Source organism: Pteronotus mesoamericanus, unplaced genomic scaffold (genome assembly GCF_021234165.1).
Source record: "Pteronotus mesoamericanus isolate MK-2021 breed Mesoamerican mustached bat unplaced genomic scaffold, CSHL_Meso_final contig_220, whole genome shotgun sequence".
Taxonomy (NCBI): domain Eukaryota; kingdom Metazoa; phylum Chordata; class Mammalia; order Chiroptera; family Mormoopidae; genus Pteronotus; species Pteronotus mesoamericanus.
In genome coordinates this window covers 9144038-9164136 of record NW_026555091.1, presented here as the reverse complement: position 1 = coordinate 9164136, position 20099 = coordinate 9144038, and the positions used below count along the sequence as shown (strand labels likewise).

The window sequence follows — 20099 nt, the reverse complement described above, 5'->3', positions numbered from 1 at the left end:
AGGTCAGTGACGTGGGAACAGTGGACAGCCATACCCGGTGTGAATGAGCCAATGAAGGCAAAGATGCTGTTATGAGAAAGACTATTGAATGATTGATCTTCTCGACACAAATGTCAATGCTCCAACAACATGATTCATCCTCAAAAGCTAAACTACCACAAGGAGATTGAAATCACGCTCACAGTTTTTATTAGTAAAATTCATTCACTCTTTACTGGCAAGTATGAACCCGACATTCGATTCCTACGAGAGCAGGAAGTCCGCAGGATGAGAACGTGGGGTTCCAGACCCGCCGCCGTGGCTGTCGGCACCAGGTCCTCTAGCGGTGACCCCCTGGGCTGCCGTGGACCCTGAATCTGTATAAACACGTGTATTGTGGGTGTCCCCAGTTGCTGAGGATTTTAAGCTTCACACACAGTAAGGGTTCAGAAACTGCATGCTGGAAATAAAGAGAAGATAACATAAATGCCTTGTCAAGCAACCCACGTCAAGGAATCCTAAGGGATGTGACGTTTTGGGACAGTAACTCTTTCCTGCCTCCGTGAGTGTAATCAGACCCGCTCCGCTGGATGAGAGAGGAGCCCCACAAGGAGAGAGGTCCGGAGAAGACAAAGGCAGAGCAGGGAGGGTGGCATGGTGGCCTGGACGCCCCCGCGCCCCCCTTGGCCACCGTCACAGCCCGTGGCGCTGCCTGCAGGCCGCAGGGCAGGGGGCAGAGACACGGAGAGTCAGTCAAAGAGGAGCACCCCCGGGACGTCGGCTTCTCACGCCGTGTTTCCTCCCCATTGGCCAAGCGGTGCCGCGGCCCCTGCGTTCGCGTGGCGCGAGGTGCGTCTGCCTCCTGTTACTTCCTGGGGCCGATGAGAAGCGGTGACGTCCATTTCACGGGCCACATGGTGAGCGCTTGGTACTTTTCCCATTGTGTTTGGAAGGGAGGTTTACCCCTCTTTTCTGGTGTTACATGTTTATTCTCTCCTCCTCTGAGCTCCTCTGTGCCTCTAACCATGTCCGGTGCACCATCGCCTGGTCCCCTTACGAGGAGGACAGGACAGTGACTGTCTAAGCTGATAGCAGCCGGGGACTCCAGCCGGTGAGATAAGGGCCGAGAAGGTGGATGTGCAGGGTCCGGCACAAATAACGCCCCTTGGTTATTCCAAAAGCTCTTATTACAAAACCACAAGCGTGTCATTCCGTGACGTGACAGTAGCACACTCAGGCACACCCTATGACATTTTAGGTGAGATGCTCAAATTAAAACCATCAATTATTACACCCCTATTATTGCCCTACCAACCACACTCAGGCGGGCCTTACCTCTGCTGGATCTTGTGGGGGTGTGTGTGTGTGTGTACACACCCATAGACACACACACACACACACACTTCCATTTTAAAGTAATAGCAAGCGTGGGAGAAGGAAGCCTGGAAACCACTTTGCTGTTGCCTGCCTTGCGTCACAATGCACGTAAGCACTCAGAGCTAAGCGCAGGGTTCGGGGGCCGTGCCTTCCTCACTTTTGCCGCCTCTGTGCACCCTGCAACCCCAGCACACCCCCCCCCCCCGGGGGACGGAGCCGCGCCCGTCCTCAGCAGGGCTCGCGTACCTGGAGCACGAACGTCTGCACGGTGGCCCCGGTCCGGTTATAGACAAAGCGGCCCAGGGGCACCTCCGCCCCTGCACACTGCGCCAAGACGCCCTGCGGAGAAAGGAGCAGACGAGCAGGTCGTAAGCAGCGGGCGCTTCTGTGGAACGAACGGAGGTGGTCGTGCGTTCAGGTAGCAGCGACCCTCCAGGCCTCTGGGGGCCCCTCCAGGGGCGCAGCGCTGGGCGCCGGCACCCGAGACACCCAGAGGTGCTACCCTGGGGACCCAGAGCCCTTTCGGGAAACAGGTGGGCTGAGCGCCCAGGGTCAACAGTAACCGCGAGTAAAGGGGACACGGGCCGCCTGGCCGCGTCCCGCACGTGAGGCCCTTTACCACGTGACCCAGCCCTCCCCGCGCCCCCGGTGCAGGGCCGAGAGGCATGGAGACCCACGTCCACCCTAAAGCTCGTCCAGCTGTGCACAGCAGCTTTGTGCACAATGGCCCAAAACATGGAAACCACTCAAGGCCCACCGAGTGGAGAGTGGACAAATAGACGGTGGCGCATCCGTGCGACAAAATATTTTCAGCAAGTTAAAAAAGAAAATATTGACATAGATGTATGTCAGTATGTGCAACACGTGTTACAAAATATGTAACATGGATGAGCTTTGAAAACATGATGCTAAGTTGAAGCCATTCACAAAAGACCACACATGTGATTCCACTCACGGGAAGCTTCCAGAAGGCCAGTCCGTAGAGACGCGGAGGTGGGTGGCTGCCGGGGGCCGGGGGACTGAGGGGGCGGTGACGGGAGGTGGGGGCTGCGAGGGGCAGGGTTTCGTTGACGAGGGACAAAAATATGCTAAACTTGATTAAGTTGGTGATGGATACGCAGCTCTGTGAACAGACTAAGAGCCTCGGATGTGTACATTTTAAACGGGTGAATTACAGGGTGTGTGAAGGGCGTCTCAGTGGTAAAGCAAGACCCAAACACATTGCAGGATGGGAAACCACGGGAGAGAGCTAGTCCATCCGAGAGCGTCAGTAGACAGTCGCCAATACTGAAAACTTAAGACATCAGTACCAGCAAGAACCGAAATAATTGTTTTCGGCTACACCTGCGGCAAGTGGACGCTTCCAGGGAGTCAAAACCAGGGGCAGAAGAGGCAGGACAAGCAAAAACCGTGTTTCATTATAAATGTGTGGCAACGTTCGATATTTTCACTGTACATGCATGATGTTGATGAAAGTAAAATTAAGGGGTAGGAATCCGCCGATCCAACCCTCTTGCTTTGTCAGGGACACAGAGGAGTCCTGGAAATAAGTGACCCCCTCACGGTGACGCAGATCAGACCCCAGCCCCCAGCTCCTGGCCCACCGCCTTCCCCCATAACCGCCGTGACCGCGGCTCAGACCGCTCCTCACGTGGACAGAAAACTCCCTGGGCGCGCTGGCCGTGCTGCCCGACGGGGACACCCTCTCCGAGATGTGCTCCACGGTGACGGCGGTGGGCGTGATTGCGCTGGCAAGCCGGATGAGGACGTGGCCCTGGGGGCCTGCGAAAGCCCAGCACTTGCCGGGGTGGACGTCTGGCTGGAAAGAGAGCAGAGTTCACTCCTCGCCCGGTCCTGTGAGCCCGCCCCCGCCACGTCGGCCGGCTGGTCGCCCTGACCGTGGACCTCGCGCGGAGAACTGACCATCCGTTAAGAAATAACCCCCGTAGTTCGATGGCTGGGAATACACAGGCCTGTATCGTCCCAGGAAGGCCCCGCGCGGGCCGCGCATCACACGGGAAAGCCTCAGACGCTGGAGGCCTGGTCGCCCTCGCAGCTCGGGCTGTGCTCGCGCGTGTGAGGGCCCGGCCTGTACCTTTCGTTCGCTGCTGTAGCGCTCGGGGCAGGCGGCCCGCGGGCGTGAGTGGTGGAGCGGCCCCGGGGGCGCGGGAGGCGTGCGGTGGGGCCGCCCCTGCGCTGCGGAGGGAGCTGGCGCGGGTGGGGAGGGTGGAGGCGGCGGCGGCGGCGGACATGGCGCTGGCGGTGCCCACATTACGGGAAAGCGCAGTGCGCCACTTTCTAGACCTGGCGTCGCCTCTGGGTCGAGGGGCGCAGGTGTGCCCCGGAAAGGGCTTCTCAAGTGGAAACGTGCTCAGGCGGGGGAGCCCTGCCACCTGTGGGCGCCTCGTGCCCTTCGAAGGGAAGCGAGGCGTCCGTGGGAACCTTGTCTGGAAATTTCTCCTGTTATTACCGGCCTTTGAGGAACGTGCCAGCCTGGTCGCGTGGGGCCCGCCCGGCGCTTGGGGGCACGAGCCTCCCACAGGCGTGCGTGGAAGGGCCGAAGCGGGTGGCGGGGCGGCCGCCGCAGAATCCACTTGGAGGTGTGGACTATCTCTGCCTTATGGGAGAAGCAAGTGCTCCAGTTTACCGAGCTTAAAATCACACGTTAATAATTAACGTAGTGTACTGGCCATAAATTAAGAAATAATCCATGTAGTTTGGTGGCTGCGAACATACCAGGAGGTAGGTTCAGGGTCTGCGGCAAATTCAGAGCGGCCCCCATTTTAGACATTCACATTCGCGAGATGAAAAAACCATGAACAGGATCCTAACGTAAAAAGGGCCACCCCGCGCCTGGCTCTCACGTGCAGGATGACGTCTGGAGGCCTCTCGTAGCTGAGGAACCCTACCCCGCGCCAGGACAGCTTGGCCTTCTCACTCTTGTAACTCTCCGAGGTCCCAGCTGCAATGACGGAGGCTCCTAAAGGGATGAACGTTTTTAAAATAAAAACGGACAGAACTCCAAACACCTCATGTAGCTGTTAATATTGTTGTTGGAAAACCATTGGGCAAATTATAAAGGAGATAAAATTCACACTCAGGAATTGGCCAAAAGAGGCCGACTTCCCGCCTCTTCGCCACTGAAGTTTGCCGCTTGAGAAGCCAGGTGCCCTCCGCGCGCCCGCACAGCGTCTCCGAAGCTGCCGTTAGGATCGAGCGCTGACTCGGAAGCCGGGCACTCAGAGGTGGCAACAGGGCGTGGATTGTGTTTGTTGCCCGGAGACCCAGTTTAACATCTCACGTGACAGAGGGCGCTTTGCGTCGGCCCAGTTCACTCAAAAACTATGGTGTCCTAGACGTGCTAACAAGTTATAGTCAGAGTAGCCATTCTGCAGGTTCATGAGCTTCCACTTCAATCAGACGTATATAAAACATGCTCGTCAAATATTATCCCATCCGGTTACTTCATTTTAGAAACAAAATGTATTTGCAGATAAGAAATAAAGAAAATGCGAATCACGTCCTCAAATTTCGCCTGGACGCACAATACACCGTTAAAAATGCACCTGCCTGCCTGACTCCGCGGACGGCGCTTCTTCTAAGGTGGCACAATCCCAGGTCGTGGCCGTGTGCCTGGGGCTGCGAGACCGAGCAAGGGAAGACCCACGACAGCCGGCGCAACTTAAAGGTCAGGAAACAGTCATTTTGTAGTACTAGTATGTCTCATACAATATCTGGAACATACCTATGCTAAAAAAAGTGATATGCTGTTTGCCTGCAATTCAAGGAAACTGGGGTCCTCTGTTCCCTCCGGCCCGCCGGGCGCACCTTGCTCTGGGTGATGTGGTCTTGGACTCAGCCAGTCGGCGTTCCTACCCCGGTCGGATCGCACGGGCGTGAAGCCTAACACTTAGGTCCCTGACTGGGTCTGAGCTCCTTCGAGCTGTGAGTTCTGAGGGTGTGTTTTTGCATCTGAATGTGCAAGTCCTCCAGCCCCACTGGCCTGCCTGTTCTCCTTTGTCAAAGATTAATTCACTCCCGAGCACGGGGTGGCCCTCTCTCTGGACTTTCTCTTCTGTTCCTGTGACCCTCAGCAGCACCGCGCTCTCCGCATTCCGGCCGCTTTACAGAAAGCCTCAGAGTCAAGAGCTTCCTCCCGCTCTGTCCTCTCCCTGCCGACCTGCCTGGTGGCTCTAAGTCCTCGGCCGTCCCACTGAACACACTCTGCACACAGGGTGCCCAGCCTTTGGGAGTCCCTGGGCCGCACTGGAAAAGGAGTTGTTGTCTTGGGCCACACATTTAAATACATTGTGACACATTATCACTAAAAATCTCCTAATGTTTTAAGCAAGTTTACGACATTGCGTTGGGCGGCACTCATAGACGGCCTGGGCTGCATGCGGCCGCAGCGCGCGGGTTGGGCACCCGCCGTAGCCTGGAGGCGTCTGGGAGCGACCGCCGGTTCCGAGTGGATGGTGTGGAGCCAGCAGGCGAGCTGGGGGGGGGGCTCTGGGCCTTGCACACCGGCGTGTAGCGTCTGCACACTTATTGCTCTCCTCTTTCATCCCTCCTATTGCTCTGTGTGTGTGTGTGTGTGTGTGTGTGTGTGTGTATGTGTGTTAGGCACAGAGATCCTACGCAAAGCTTATTAGATTTATGCCTAAGTAGTTTATGTTTTTCACTGCTGTTGTGACTGGTACAGCTTTTAAAAATTTCCTGTTCCAATTTTTTATTGCTAGTACCTGGAAATCATATATGTATATAGAATTTAACTTATTAACCTTGCCAATTACTTCCAGTAGATTTTGGGGGTGATTTTCTAGGTAAATCATCCTGTTGTCTATGAATAGAGAGGTTTTCATTGCTTCCTCTCCTCCTTGCTGGCTTCTTTCTTCTCTCTTCACTCCTCTCAACAGCCTGAAGGTGGAAGTGTGGGCCTCTGGTTTGAGACCAGCCTTACTTTCTAGTGTAAGTGCTTGTCACCCTAAACTCCACCGTAAGTGCAGCTCTAGTGGCGCACTATGAATTTCAACATTTTATGTTTTCATGTTTATTTCACTTAAAATATCTTCTAATTTCTGTTTTAACTTCCTCTTTGACCCAAGGGTAATTTAGAAATGTGTTGCTTAATTCCCAATGCCTTGGGGATTTTCTAGATATGTTTGTTACTGATTTCTAGGTTATATTTTCCGTTCCATTCAGAGACACCCTCTGTCTGCCTGCGGTTGTCTTAAAGTTAGTCTTGCTTTGTGGCCTAGACTATGGTTGGCCTTTATGAGGGTTCCGTGGGCACTTACGAAGAGGGGTCTTCTGATGTCGTTGGGCGCGCTGTTCTGTAAATGTCAATTACGTCAAACTTCTGGTAGCGCTGTTCAGCTCTTCCGTATTCCGACCGATTTTCTACCTTTGTTGTTAGTTATCATCAGTCATTTTGGTGTATGAAATATACAGGGTTATAACGCCTGCGACGTTGAGCTAATCGCCGCCTCCCCACGTCGCTGGGGGGTCCCAGCTTTCTGCACAGCCCCGCTCTTCGACGCCCACGTAGGGCTCCTCTTTGGCCTTGAGATTTGCACCAACTAGGAGCGCTCAACTACAGCTGTTTCCATTCTCCTTTGTTGCCTGGATGAGCTCATTTTCCTCCTTCTCAAATGACCAGACCAATAAGTAGGTTTTCCTAATAAGGAGACACAGCAGAACATAAAGGACAGAGACTCCACAGATGCATTTTCCCTCCTCTGCTCACCTGCTGATTTAAGCGCATAGTCGGCCATCTGGACCTGGTCTTCTCTCAGCTTTTTAAGTACGTAATTTACCAGGTTTGACATTTCCTGTACAAATTTAAAGAAGAATTTTCTGTTAGCAACCCCCGCCAGCTGCTGAAGTTCTGACCATTCGCGTTGTGGACGGGGGCCTGACGTCCCCTGACCTGCAGAAGGAGGAAGAGAACGTGCTCCCAGGAGCACACTGAGCACAGCTCGGTGTCCACGCGCCGCTGAGCTGTGCCCCCTCGCGGCCCCGAGGTCGCAGGGCAGGCCCTGCCGCGGCCCTAATGACCGCCAGCAGTCAGCGAGATGGTCAAAGGACATCGTCGGCGTTGCCTGCGGGGACCCCCCCTTCCCTGGCATCTCGGTCGGCTAAAGGAGACTCGGGCTCTGTGGACCCTCGGGAGCTAAGACGGTCCCCACAAAGTCCGGGGCTGCCTGCGCTGGCCTGTGTTCCTGCGCATTAGCACGGGCTTGTTAAGGATACTCTGAATTTATCAAAGCAGACGTCCCAGCAGGGCCCACCGGGGACAGCCAGGGACAGTGAGGGGCCAGGCTCAGAGCCCTGTGCCTTTTAACCCCTTGTGCACTGCCCCTCAGAGACCGCCAGTCCTGAATGACCCTTGGTTGGCTTGTTTACTGGAGAACACACCAGAACTGGTTACTTGCTTGGGTGGGAAGTCAGCCCTATTGCCCTGCAGCCTCTTCTGGGACGGAGCCGAGATGGCAGCACGGGCCCAGGGACAGGCGGTGGAGGAGGGGAGCCCCGTCAGCGCTGCAGGGGGAGCCGCGGACCCGGCCCGCCCGGCCCGCCTCACCCTGTCCAGGTCCTCGGCCTGGCCCTGGGCCTCGGGGGTATTTCTGCCAGGGGTTCCGCTTCCGTTGTGCAGACCGGCCTGCGCGTCTCTAAGCAACACCGTCAGGACGTCAATTTTTTCAGTTAAAAGTAGAATCTCACGCACGTTGTTTTCCAAAGTCTGGCTCTCCTTCCTGCGAGAGGAACGCCCCCGTGTGAGAGTAAGCGGAGGCGGGTGCCTGGCGGCGGCCGCGCGGCTCGGGCGGCCGCCAGGAGAGAGGGAAGCCCAGGGAGGGGCCCAGGGAGGGTGCCGGAGGGCTGGGGGGCGGTGTGCGCCGGGCAGGTGCGTGGGGCGCGGCCAGTGTCCCCCGGGGCTCTGCCGCCCTGGCCGGAGGCTGGGCGGCCTCCGCTGTCGCTCCTTCCTCTCGGAGCCCCTCGCACTGCGGGGGGAGGAAGCAGGTTTTCTGAGGGAGCCCGGGGGGGCCTGTGGACCAGCCTGGGGCAGGGGGCGGGGGGAGGGCGCGGCCCCCGGCCCGGTGCTGCTTTAGGACAATGGGCTCCGCTCCTTCTGCAGTTTGAAAGCCACGGGCGGTGTCAACGCGGCAGGTACTTCGTCGTGTTGGAAACCAGGGAGACGAGCGCTAACCTCGCACCGTTTCCCAACCCGTGAAACACCACGTGTCTGCAACGTGGACAATGCAAGGACTCTGGGGAATTAAACCCATGTGCGCGTGTTTATGACTCTTTGTGTTCTAGGGAAACAAACTGGAACAAACTAGAGATCGTGTTTGTGATTTTGAGTCCGCCGCCCTTCCCTGACTGTGGAGTGCACTTCGGAGAGGCCCCCAAGGCTGCCCCGTGTCCAGGGCGGGGACGGGCTCTGGGCACCGCCCGCCGGCCTGCCTTCCTGGTCTTGGCCGTTTCCCTCGTTTGAATCGTAAGTAATACCCAAAGCACCTCCCCCGGCGTATTCCGCAGACGGCTATCCACAGAGGCTGAAATGAACCTCGTTTTACAGTTTCACGAGGGCCTTTCAGCACCTGGAACCGCGACCGAAGGGCCCCCCGAGAACTGGCACCCACCTGAGAAGCTCCAGGTGCTCCTTCGGCATCCGGAGTCGGGCCTGGAAGAAAAGGTTGCTGTGAACCCTGCTTATTCCGGAAGACTCGTTCCTCTTGTCCTTCCCAGCCCGTCCCGGGACAGACAGGCCTGATGGAGGGACACCTGCCTCTTTTTCAGCCCTTCCTGTAAACAGTTGCATTTGGGGAACATGAGGTCGCGCCCACATCTGTTTAGTGACACGTAGCCTCGTACCAAGGCTCGAAGGCGGCAGACGCGCCGTTTCTCAGGAGGGGCCGATGCCACCTGCCTTCTGAGGACACAGCGGAGGAGCAGGCGCGGAGTGGGCAGCCTGGGTTCCAACGTCTGAGGGCCGTATGAGCCCCCACTGGCCCTGCACACAGCGGGGGCGTCCCCTCCGACCCGGGAGCCTGGCCCCTGCTGTCGGTTAGCCAGAGCCTTGGACGGTGGACGTTGACCGGACGCGACGAGGCGTCTGAACAGGGTCACCGCGGCCCCAGGCCCAGGCCGAGAAGGGCCTCTGCCGCCAAGGACACGACCACTGGGCCACAGCGGAGGCCTCAGTGAGGTCGTCCCCACGGGGGACGGCGGAGGGCGGCTGCGGGCCCTTCCTCTGCGCCCTGAGTGAGCCGGAGACTGGAGCAATGCCACCTCCCCGAGGCCCGTCCCAGGGCGCGCCCCCTGCAGGCCGGGCCTCCTCCGGCAGAACCCCAGGGAGGTCAGGGTGAGCGGCCCGTCAGCCAGCCGGCCCCCAGGATGGCGCGTCCTGGACAGAGCTCCCGGGGAAGCCCCTGGCCCAGCCCCGCAGCTGCCCAGGGAGCGAGGCCCGCCTGCCTGTGCCGTGGAGGGACCAGTCAGGTGCAGCCCCCGAGGGCCGAGGGTTGGGGAGGCGGGCACCGCCACGGCCGTGCTCCCTGGGGTTTATCTGGCCCCGGGCGCTGCGGCACCTCGCGGGTGGGCGCATCGTCCTTGGGCGGGGCCTGCATCCTTCTCCTCTGCGTTCTTTTGTTTTTTCAGGGGAAGGTTGACGGAGACCCAAAGTGTGAAGCCCGAGCACGTGGCTCCAGTCATGTGAGCCGGGACAAGCCCCATGCAGCTTGCTGACGAGCCCCGCAAACAAAACTCCCACGAGGCGTCCATCTCCTCGTAAGCCCCGGGGCCCCCCGTGAATCCCGGACTGGCCGACGGTCGCCGGCGGCGTGAATGATTCGGCGGCTGCTCTGCGGAGGGTTTCAGCTGTAAACCAGCGTAGTGCTCGCAGCGGGTCCTTTGCGATCATTCGTCTTCCGCGGCCATTGGAACAGTGGGCCTATGGCCCCTGAGGCTGCTCATCCCGTGACAAGGAGGCGGGGTCCTCGGCCTGCGCAGTGAGCCGCTCAGACTGGCCAGCGGGCTCGGAAAAGCCTGGGGGTGCATTTCAGCTCGCAGGTCAGTTTCCTGAGCAGCTCCGATCCGGCTCCTTCCCCCTTCGCCGCCTTTCCTAGCGCCCTCCTTAAAGGAGGCCCTGACAGCAGGAGGAAGGTCGCGTTTAATGCGCCCACAGTCCCCTGGGCGGTGGCCGTCCCATCCCGGCGTCCGGGGCAGACGGGGAGATGGAGACGTCTCGCTTTTGAAGAGCAATTTTATGTCCCTGGGGGTCTGTATAAAAGGACCACCTGAAAATGGACTATTCTCTGTTTACCCCTTTCGGAGTTTATCCTGAGTAAAAAAACAAAAATCAAGGATGGGTGACAAGATTTAGCAACAAGGATGCTTATGTTTCACTACTGAAAAATGGCACACAATTCAATTGTGTGGAAACTATTTACTGAAATACTATTTATTGCATTATTAGCTGCAAAAAGCTGTTATAAAATAATATGGAAAGACAAGGAAATGTGTTTAAAATCCTTTGTGAGTTGAATAAAGAGCAGCTCTACACAGCTCCTTTGCATGGAGCTCGGAAGCTGTGAAGAGTCCAAGAAATAAGTCACTGCCTCTCTCAGGCGGCTGCGGGCAGAGCGCCGTTCCGCGTCCAGACCGGTAAGACGGCCGCGCAGCGAGCCGAGCCGAGCAGCTCAGGGGCGGGAGGCCCCGGAGGGAGTTGCTCCGAGACCCTGGCCGCCACGGGGCCCCCGGGAGCCCTTCGCGGGCACGACAAGGAGAAGGGGGCAGGCAGACTCGCCTGGTGGCAGTGGCACCTCAAGCAAGTGACCTACAAGACGCCGGAGCGGGGTGTCACCTGGTAGTCGAAGAGCCTGGAGACGCGCTCTGTGATCGCCGCACACAACCCTCTGGATTTCGGAGGAAACTCCTTTTCTTTGAGCCACACGTGATGTATAAATCCTGTCAAAGAAAAGGTCACCTCGGGTTAAAGAGAGGAAGCGTCTAGAAGGCAGTGTAACGTGTGTTGCTAAAGACTTCCCTCAGCACGGAGGGAGGGTGCGCAGACTCAGACACACCGGGCCCTCGCGGGACACCGTGAGGGGCTCAGAAACCCAATCCTCCACCGAAACGGCCATGAGCAGCCAGAGGAACAGGGTCTGCTTCTCGGGAATTCCGAAATCTGATCCAAAATTTCCAGCAACTGGAGGACTGAGAAGGGCAGGTTCTTTTTGGTAAGAGAGCAGCGTGGCACTTTGGCCGGCCTGCCCGCCTGCCCCCCGCCGCTCCCCAGTGTGAAGGCAGTGGCTGCGGGGGCGGCAGCCCCCACTCCCGGGGCGCGTGCCCTCCCACTGCTGCCACGAGCTGGAGCCGGCCGGTGCCGCCCCGAAGGGCTGGTTCAGAGGCCGACCTGGCTCGGCCCGCTCCTCTGGGCTGGAGCGGCTTTTTGGGAGGCTGTGACGGCCGTTGAAAGGGTTGCCGTGACCGGGCCAAGCCCAGCTGGTCAAGGGACAGAGAACGGGGCACGTGGCAGACAGACACAGAGGCGTGGAGGGAGGAGGCAGAGCAGCGGGGCTCCCCCGGGCCGACCCCTGGGGGGTTCAGGCCAAGTCCTGGGTGGCCCGGCTTAGAGCCCAGCAGCCTAGCCTGGGAGAGCGGTACCCTCGCGCTCAGCATCATTGGCCGAAAAGGCCGTCCCCACCCCCACCCACTGAATGGTGCTGGCCCCTTTGCCCCAGGCTCCACCCGCCGTAGAGACAGGCGGGAGGCAGGCAGGTGGGCGCTGGGGGCCGAGGCGGCGGAGCCGGGGAGCGAGGGCCGGCGATGAAACCGTGCCGAATCGGAAGAGCTGGTGCACGGCGCTGTGTGTGCACTAAAGGCAGCTGAGTTCGGCTGTTCGGTTTACGACGGTTGGTTTTAGATGAGGTGGACTCCCCCGCAGTGAAGGAAAAGGGCCCGCGGCGGGTGTATGTCCTACGAATCATTTCCACGTCTGTGTCTCAACTGGATCAGCACGTCGGGGGGCGAGCGGGCAAGTTCGCAGTGGGGACGGTCTGCATCCACTTGGGGGACACACGCCGGACTTAGAAGACGTGAGGGACACGGGGCCTGAGGCCCAAACGAGGGCTCCCAGGCATGGGCGGCCCCGCTCACACGTGTGCGCCGGCCCCAGGCGGTCGGGGGCGGGGCGGGGCAGAGCGGGCTGGGGGGCCCGTGGGAAATCCATCAGAGGGCTGTCCTGAGGCGGGGGCGGCAGCCAGGTGGGGGGCCCGCTGAGGGCGACAGCCAAGGTCATCGGAGGTGGGGACAAGACGCCGGAAGCAGCAAAGCCACATGGCAAAGTGTGCAGCTGTCAGCAGAAACCGGCAAACTCAGGTCTGGTCTAGGACCTTGTGGAGGCGCGGCCAGTGGGAAGGGGGCAGAGCCCGGCAGGGGTGACCGGGGTCCAGGTGCCCAGGGGCAGCCCCAGCAAGCAGTCCCCGGAGCCTCCGAACTAGCAAGTGGCATTTCCTGGCAGTAATGGGTTGAAGCCTTGATTTTCACGGGCGTTCTCTCTTCATATTGTCCGTATATCAAAGAGCAATTTTCCAGCATTGGGGGCAAGGGTGGGGGTGGGGAGGTGACCTGTGTTTCAGGGACACAGCACGTTCGTGGCCGTTTTGTCCAGAATCCTGTGATGAGTGTCTGTGGTTGTACAACCCCCAAGTTCAGTCACCCAGATTTAGAAAAGGTCAATCCGATGTTGTCTTCACTTCAAAGCAACTTCTGTGTTTTTAAACCATGATTCTAAGAGAAAAAACTGTGCTTTCTACGCTGTCAGGAAATAAGCTGGTATTACTTTTACAATCAGAAATAAAAGACAAAAAGGAATGCTTCAGGGAAGTGCAGTCCCCTCCAGCGATTTCCCTGCCCTTTGTTCACAAAAGCGAAGCCTGGCTCCCCATCTTTCCTCACCAGACATCCCGGAAGCGGCCGTGAGGACGGCTCCGGAGGGGGGCTCACCTGTAAGAAGGGACGTCAGTACAAGCCCACCGAGGACAGCCTTCCACGGCGGCGCCGGCCTGGGGAGAAGAGAGCAACAGAAGGAACTCAGCACCGTCACAAACCTTGCCTTCCAGCCGCCACACGCACGCCAACAAATGTGCTTGTTCAAGTTTGACTCTGAATTAACCGAATTCCTCATCCGTTATCTCTGACATCGGTTGGAGAGAGTCTTCGGGGCGGCCCCAAGGCCCCGCCAGGCCAGGGCAGCGCTCCTGACGGGCCGAGTTGAGTGGACGTCCCGCGTGACCCATGCACCCGCGGCTCCTGACGCTCTCCGGTCAAACCCGGCGTCAGGCTGCGCTTTGCAAAGCCCCCCCGCCCCGCTCCCCACAGCCCCTGGGCTCCCCTTGGGGTCCTGCCTCCCGGGGAGCTGCTTTGCGACCGTGGGTGGTGACACGCCGCCTCTGCTATTGTGGGGGACACTCTTCTCGCACAATCTCCAGGAGGCACCCCTTTCATTCCGCGGGCAGCCCCTGGCAGGCGCCTCCCCGTTCCCACCAGGATGGTTGTTTGGCTCTTCTCAGTGTTTGCTCTCTCAGCAGGCAGCTCCGCGGGGCAGGCACGGGGGCCGGGGGCCGGGGTCCTCAGCACCCCCGGGGTGCACAGGGCGTCCCTCCCGCTGCCTCCCCACGGGTGGCTCCACGCCTGTTCTGAAGGGACGAGCCGCCGCTGTGGACTCAGGCCGTGTCCTCTCAGCCTTGTGTGGCCAAGCCCCACCCGGGGACGTGGGAAAGGACGTGTGTCTGGAGCCCTGCGCGGCCCGCCACGCGCTGCGGCCCACGGAGACCGCGCAGGCGGTGAGACAGGAGCGTCCGCGAGCTGCGAGATCGAGCTGTCCTCTCGCGGCTGCTGAGGGTCAGCCTCTAATTCTTAAATGTATTTTTCAGTTACTGTTCACCTTCAGTTTTATCCTGCATTGGTTTGGGATGTACCCCAATGTGTTCAGGAAGTTGTGTACTTTACAGAGCACCCCCGCTCCGCCCCCCCCCCCGCAACTGCTTCAAGCACCTGCTGGCCCCACGCTGGTCCGGGCGACCTCAGGCGCTGGCTCTCCTGTGCTGCGGCCCACATCTCCGCGGCGGCTCGCAGCCCCGTTTGCGCTGCCTCGTCCCCTCCCCTTTTCCCGGTGGTCCCCCGGCCCCTGCCCGCCGACAGCGGTCAGTCTGCGCTCTGTCTCTAGTCTCTGTTTCTATTTCGCTTGTTTATTTTGCTCATCAGAGCCCACACATAGGTGGAATCAGTGTGTTTGCCTTCGTGATGCGCTCAGTGAACCAAGCCAGTCAGAGAAAGGCAAGACCGGGGACCCATTCCTTTCCACAGCGGCTTCCCCTCCCGGTCCCCGGCCCCAGCCTGCGGGGATCACTCTGAGCACCTCTGACGCAGACGGACAGCCTGCCACAGAGCCCTGTGACCCGGGGAAGCCTTCCGAGCAGAGGTCTGGAAATGGTCTCTGCAAAGGAGAGCCGTCCTCCCGGGCGGCCCCCCACCCGGGCACGGCAGGTGCGACCAGGTCGGGCGGGGCATGCTCTGCGAAGCTACGCACCTGCTGGCGGCCAGGCGCTCCTGCCCCCGGAGCAAAGCTGGAGCGCGCGAGCTCCTGCCAGCTTCTTCTGCGGGATCTCGGACGTGCTGGGCCCCCGGCGTCGGCTCCGGCCCTCCGCTCATGCCCTGGTGACAGATGGCAGCAGGTGGCCGGGGGAGGGGCAGTCCGGCTCGTTCTCTGTCTTCACCTCATGGAAACCACGACACTGCACGCAGTGGGCCAGGCTGCTGCTTTGTCTTCTTGCTTCGCGACGCCTCTCCTTCCAGGGAGAACTGAGAGGGAGCCCGTGCCAGGGCTCCTCTGCTGGGTCACCCTTCTGTGACGCGTCACCCTTCTGTGACGCATCACAGTGGCCGTGTCCGGAGGCTGCTGGCCACCTCTCCACCCGGGGTTCTCGTCCTGGCCACGTCCCCAGTGCTTTTACTGCAGCGCCTTCCAAATGTGCCCGAGCACGTGAAGGCCCCGGAGGCGACCCCTCTGTGGCGCCCATCCGTCTCTTTGTGGGGCTTTTAAAAACCCAAATGTCACCGATACAACGCCAGGCCCCAAAAGAGCAGCCCCCAAACTCGGCCCTCGCCTTTCTTTCCCACCAGCAGCTGCCACCTGAAAGTTGTCATTGCCATCTGTTTTTTGGCGTTTTACCCCGTGGGTGTGTGTCTGTAAATAATGCCACGTGGGGCCCGTGCTGTAAGCCGAAAGGACAGTACCGCTGCGTGGCTCACGGTGTCCGTCTGGGGACCTGTAAACTGCAGCCCACTCCCTCGGCCTGGTGCAGCATTTCAGGGTGCGGACGCGACCGTCGCCGCCCGGCGAGCGGGTGCACCCTGGGTGGGTCTGGGCCCCAGCAGCGCCGGTGGGTCAGCGCCAGTCCTCGCGCACCTGCTCCCCAGCACACACAGGTGCGAGGCGTGGGTGGACCACGGGCACGCTCACGTGGGGCCAAAGCGCCGGGGGCCGGTCGCTGTTCGGCGCCGCCCTCTGGAGATGCCGCCCCGTGGACTTCGGAGCTGACAGCCGAGGGCGAGGGCTCGGCCTAACCTCTGCGCCTCGCCCCCTCGCTTTCGGGGACGCTTTGGCCTCTTTCCTCTTGCAGTGTTTAGGGCCTTTCAGCTGTCCCTTACGTTCTTCAGTTTCACTTCAAAATCCCTGCGTGTGCTACCAGATTTTGTTTTTCCTCCTTTACTCAGATACGTGCCGCTCTCGGCGGAAGTGCGCGAGTCTGTCTCCCATTCCGGAATGTCTTTCGGCTGCCAGCTGTTCAAACACCGCTGCTCTGTCGCGGGCCCTGTTTTCCTGAGACGATGCAGCTGTGACATTTGTCAGCGTCTTCTGTGCAACTCGGCTGACCCTTCACATTTGTTTTTGAGATTTTTTTTTTTTACTCTTTACTCTCTGCTGGGTTCAGGGTAAATGATACTTTACAATTCGTTCATTTGCTCTTTGACTCTGCGGCATCTCGCTCTATCCCAAGAAATCCCAAACTTTCCACTTTCTAACCCAATGGTCCAAAATCCAAGAGACCCCCCCAAGGCTGCACAGCGAAGAGCTGCTCGCTCGCCCCCCTGCCTTGCACTCTTGCTCCTCTTCCCTGCTGGCAAAAGGCTACGTTTTCTTTCAAAGATACGAAATATATACACACAAATACATAAGTGGGCCAAAGTAGGTTTACAGTTGCTTGTACAGAGAGTAATGCAGCGATTAATAAATAATGATACAAGGATAAACCCTGTGCTTCGTGTGCTCACAGCTGTAAACCTCCTTTTGCTCCACCTTATATACTCGTATATTTAGGTAAAATGTGTTTATGTACATTTACTTGTATATGTGCATATAGTCACCTCTTTACCTCAGTTAAAGTCAGGGGTACCTCACTATAAACCACATTCTGCACCATGCTTTTCCCACCTGAAGACATGTGTTGGACCCTGGCCGCGGGGCTCCGTCGGCTGGGGGGTTGTCCCAGGCACCAACAGGTTGCGGTTCACTCCCTGGCCAGGATGTGTATCGGGGGGGGCCACCGATCAACGTTCCATTTCTCTTTTGCGTGAAGATTTCTTTTCTTAAATCAATATTATTTTAAAATTTATTTATTTACATGTTGTACACTGATTTTAAAGCCCTTTCCAACTACTCGTTTAACAGTAAAGTCTGTCTGGAAATCGCACGTTTCCTGGTGAACGACGGCTCTCTGGGTGGCCTGGCTCCCCGTGGCCTAGGGTTTGAGGCGGCAGCTGATTCCGCGCGGGGCTCCCTGCTTCCACGCCCGCTCCTGCCCCTGCCCGCGGACGGGCTCCCCGTGCTCCCAGGCTTCTCAAAGCGACTGTAGGAGGCGCTGACGGAGGCCTCAGGAGCCCCTGGCCCCTCCGCCCCAGCAGAGGCGACGTCTGGTTCCCCCAGCCACACCGGACACGAAGCTGCCACCTAATATTGAAACCCACACATCCGTCAAAAGGTTGGAGTGTGTCCTTCAATTGTTGCAGACAAGCATCAGAGAGAAACCACCGCATCTGGAAGTCCCCCGGGTCTGTGCAAGCCTGGTCAGGGGGGACAATCGAGCCGGGGTGCAGGCGGCCGGGGGTGGCCCCTTAGCTGCGGGGCTGGAACGTGCAACACGGGGCGCAAAGCGGCACCCGAGAGGCGCCCTGAGACGGGTTACAGAGGCGGGCAGCAGCCGGGTGGAGGGGAGAGACCCGGCCGGCAGGGGGCGAGGGCTTCGGAAGCTCGGAATTTACTCCGACATGCTTTCCTCTTCTCAAACTAGTCAGGGACAGGAGATACCTACAGAAGATATAAGATGCCTACAATAAGGTGTCTGTGTACCATAATAAGAGATGTATGGTTTATATGTAAGTATCTCTCTATAGGTAGGAATATAAAATAGTTATAAGATAGACATTTTAGCTAAACACCCACAAATAAAGCTGAGTAAGATTGTGTACAGAGTGAGATCATTCACGAGGTGTGGGATCCTTCTACGCACTGAGACCCATTATGTGACAGGAAGACCACTGGGGACAAAGTGCAGGAAATAGAGATATCAAGCTGCTCTCACTCTAAAGACATTACCTAGATTCTAATGTGATCTGGCACCTGCCAATACTTGTGGTTCCAATCATACCCCAAGGGTCCAAACTTTCTTCTAAGGAAAGATCACTCTTCGTCACCACCCAGATCCTGACTTGGATTAGCGAGGGAGGTTGCCGCCTCGGGTAAGTCCCGTGCTCTTCCGCGAAACCAGCTCAGAAATGGAAACAGATGCTCTCATTCAGTCACGTGGCTCCAGCTGCTGCGCTCCACACACCCTTTCCCTGAAGGCACCCCCCGCCCCCCCGCCCCCAGCACGGGAGCGGATGAGGCTGTGCGTTTGGCAGAAGAAAGCTGTGTCACTCCTGGCGGCGGCCTCCGCAGCTCCGCCTGCAGTAGGACAAACACCAGGCATTGACCACACGAGGGGCCGGCTGAAGACCCTGAAAACTTGTCATTATAGGGCCATGGGGCCGGACAGGCGCCAGAGTCAGGGCCGGTGCCGAGGCCGAGTTATCTTAGGATCCTCCTCCCTTAGGTCGCTGCCTCCTGCTAGAATCCCAAGGCTTTACTTGTGTAATGAAAGCAGTGCCTTGTTTAACAAAAGCAGCCAAATGACCACCATTAAAAGATGCTGAGTGAAAAAAATTTTTTTCAACAAGAGAAGACCAAAGCGCGCTCCTTCCGGTGGCCCCGTCACGGAACGGGATTTCTCGGACGCTTCTCCTCCGTGGCGCCCCTGGTCTGACCCTCACCAGGTCAGCACGGGGTCTTCCTCAGGAGCCAGGGCAGCGTGGAGCTCTCCAGGGGACGGAGTTGCCCTGGCTGTTGGGTCTGGGTGGCGTCACCCAGCCGTGGGCAGAGATGACGTCCACATTGGGGAGCGGGATGCATGCCACAGATTGCCCCAACCTGTGAGGACCCCTCATGCAGCCGGGAAAAAAGCTCGCAGGCGCTAAAGAAGTCCAGGCTGGGACTCCGAGCCCTGGTCCGGAGAAACAGGCCGGAGGCCTTCCCCCGCCCCCCCCCCCGCCCCCCGCCCCCCGCGCTCCGCAGCTAAGGGTTTCCTGGGTTTTTGTTTTTGTTTTTGTTTTTAATCCTCACCCAAGGATATGTTTATTGCTTTTAGAGAGAGAGAAAGGGAGAGAGAAAGACAGAGAAACATCCATCGGTTGCCTCCCTTTTGCACCTGGACGGCATGGAAGCCGCAGCCCAGGTATGTGCCCTGACCTAATCGAACCGCCCCCTCTTGTTGCACAGGACGTCGCTCCAACCAGCGCAGCCACCCGGCCAGGGGACAAAGGCTTTTGAGAAGTGTCTCAACTCACCCACCAGAAAGAATCCTGAAAAACCTAGATGCCAGAAGGGACGTTTATAAGATAAATTTTACTGCTGAGACACACTCGGCAGAAATGTCTGTTTGCTGAGTTTACTTACTTACTCCTCCTCGTTTTTAAACGCATTAAGTAACGGGAGGGTTTCTGGACCGCTCTGGGGAAACTCGGAGTGCTGGACAGGGAGCGGGGCACCGATGGACTCCGCTAGGTCCCGGGAGGGGGACTGGCAGAGCCCGCGCTCCGCCCCTGGCTCTGATTGGTCTTCTGGGCCAATCCGATGGAAGCAAGGCTGCTCCGATTGGCTGCTGGGCTCCAGCCGCGCCCGCCGGTTGGCCACCCGGCCGTTGCCCGGGCGACGCGAGTTGTTGTGGCTCCGCGCCGCTCTGGGAGGTCAGGATTGGCTGCCGCGTCCGCGGTGCGGACCTTGGCCTCCGGCGCCGTCGCGGGAGGCACCGACGGAGACGCTCGGCTAGCGGTGAGCTGGACGGGCGACCGGGGGCGTGGGCGGGGAGGGGTCCACCTGTCACCGGGACGGGGGACCTGTTGTCCTCTGCTGTACGCCCGCGTGGCCCTGCCGGCCCGTGTTCCTGGCGCGGCCGTGGCCCGGCTGTATGCGCCGTGCGTCGGTGCACCTGCTGCGTGTCGCCATCACCGTGTCCTTGCTGTACACCTGCTGGGACATGCACGCCTTTCCTCGGCGATGACACGCCTGCCTCCGTGCCAGGTGGAGGAGGACGGGCGGGCGGACGGAGCAGGGGCGCCGACGTGGGCCCGGCAGCTCAGCCCCGGCG

General features: G+C 58.8%; 1 protein-coding gene across 1 annotated transcript; it reads right to left on the bottom strand.

Moving 5' to 3' along the window:
• Positions 1–319: 319 nt before the first annotated feature.
• SUN3 (Sad1 and UNC84 domain containing 3) lies at positions 320–19990 on the bottom strand. Its single transcript, XM_054571314.1, has 11 exons — positions 19868–19990; positions 14948–15072; positions 13363–13421; positions 11219–11322; positions 9000–9040; positions 7940–8111; positions 7103–7187; positions 4221–4336; positions 3008–3175; positions 1603–1695; positions 320–439 (listed from the first exon to the last, which is right to left on the bottom strand). Exons 1-11 carry the CDS (start codon positions 19988–19990, stop codon positions 320–322), a joined length of 1206 nt encoding a protein of 401 aa, XP_054427289.1.
• Positions 19991–20099: the final 109 nt, after the last annotated feature.

Coding starts and splice junctions, on each gene's coding strand:
- SUN3 (XM_054571314.1), bottom strand. CDS start 19,990: ATGTCCCAGCAGGTGTACAGCAAGGACACGGTGATGGCGACACGCAGC. Junction 13,422..14,947: donor GAGCGCCTGGCCGCCAGCAG/GTGCGTAGCTTC, acceptor TCTTCTCCCCAG/GCCGGCGCCGCCGTGGAAGG. Junction 4,337..7,102: donor CTATGCGCTTAAATCAGCAG/GTGAGCAGAGGA, acceptor TCATCCCTTTAG/GAGCCTCCGTCATTGCAGCT.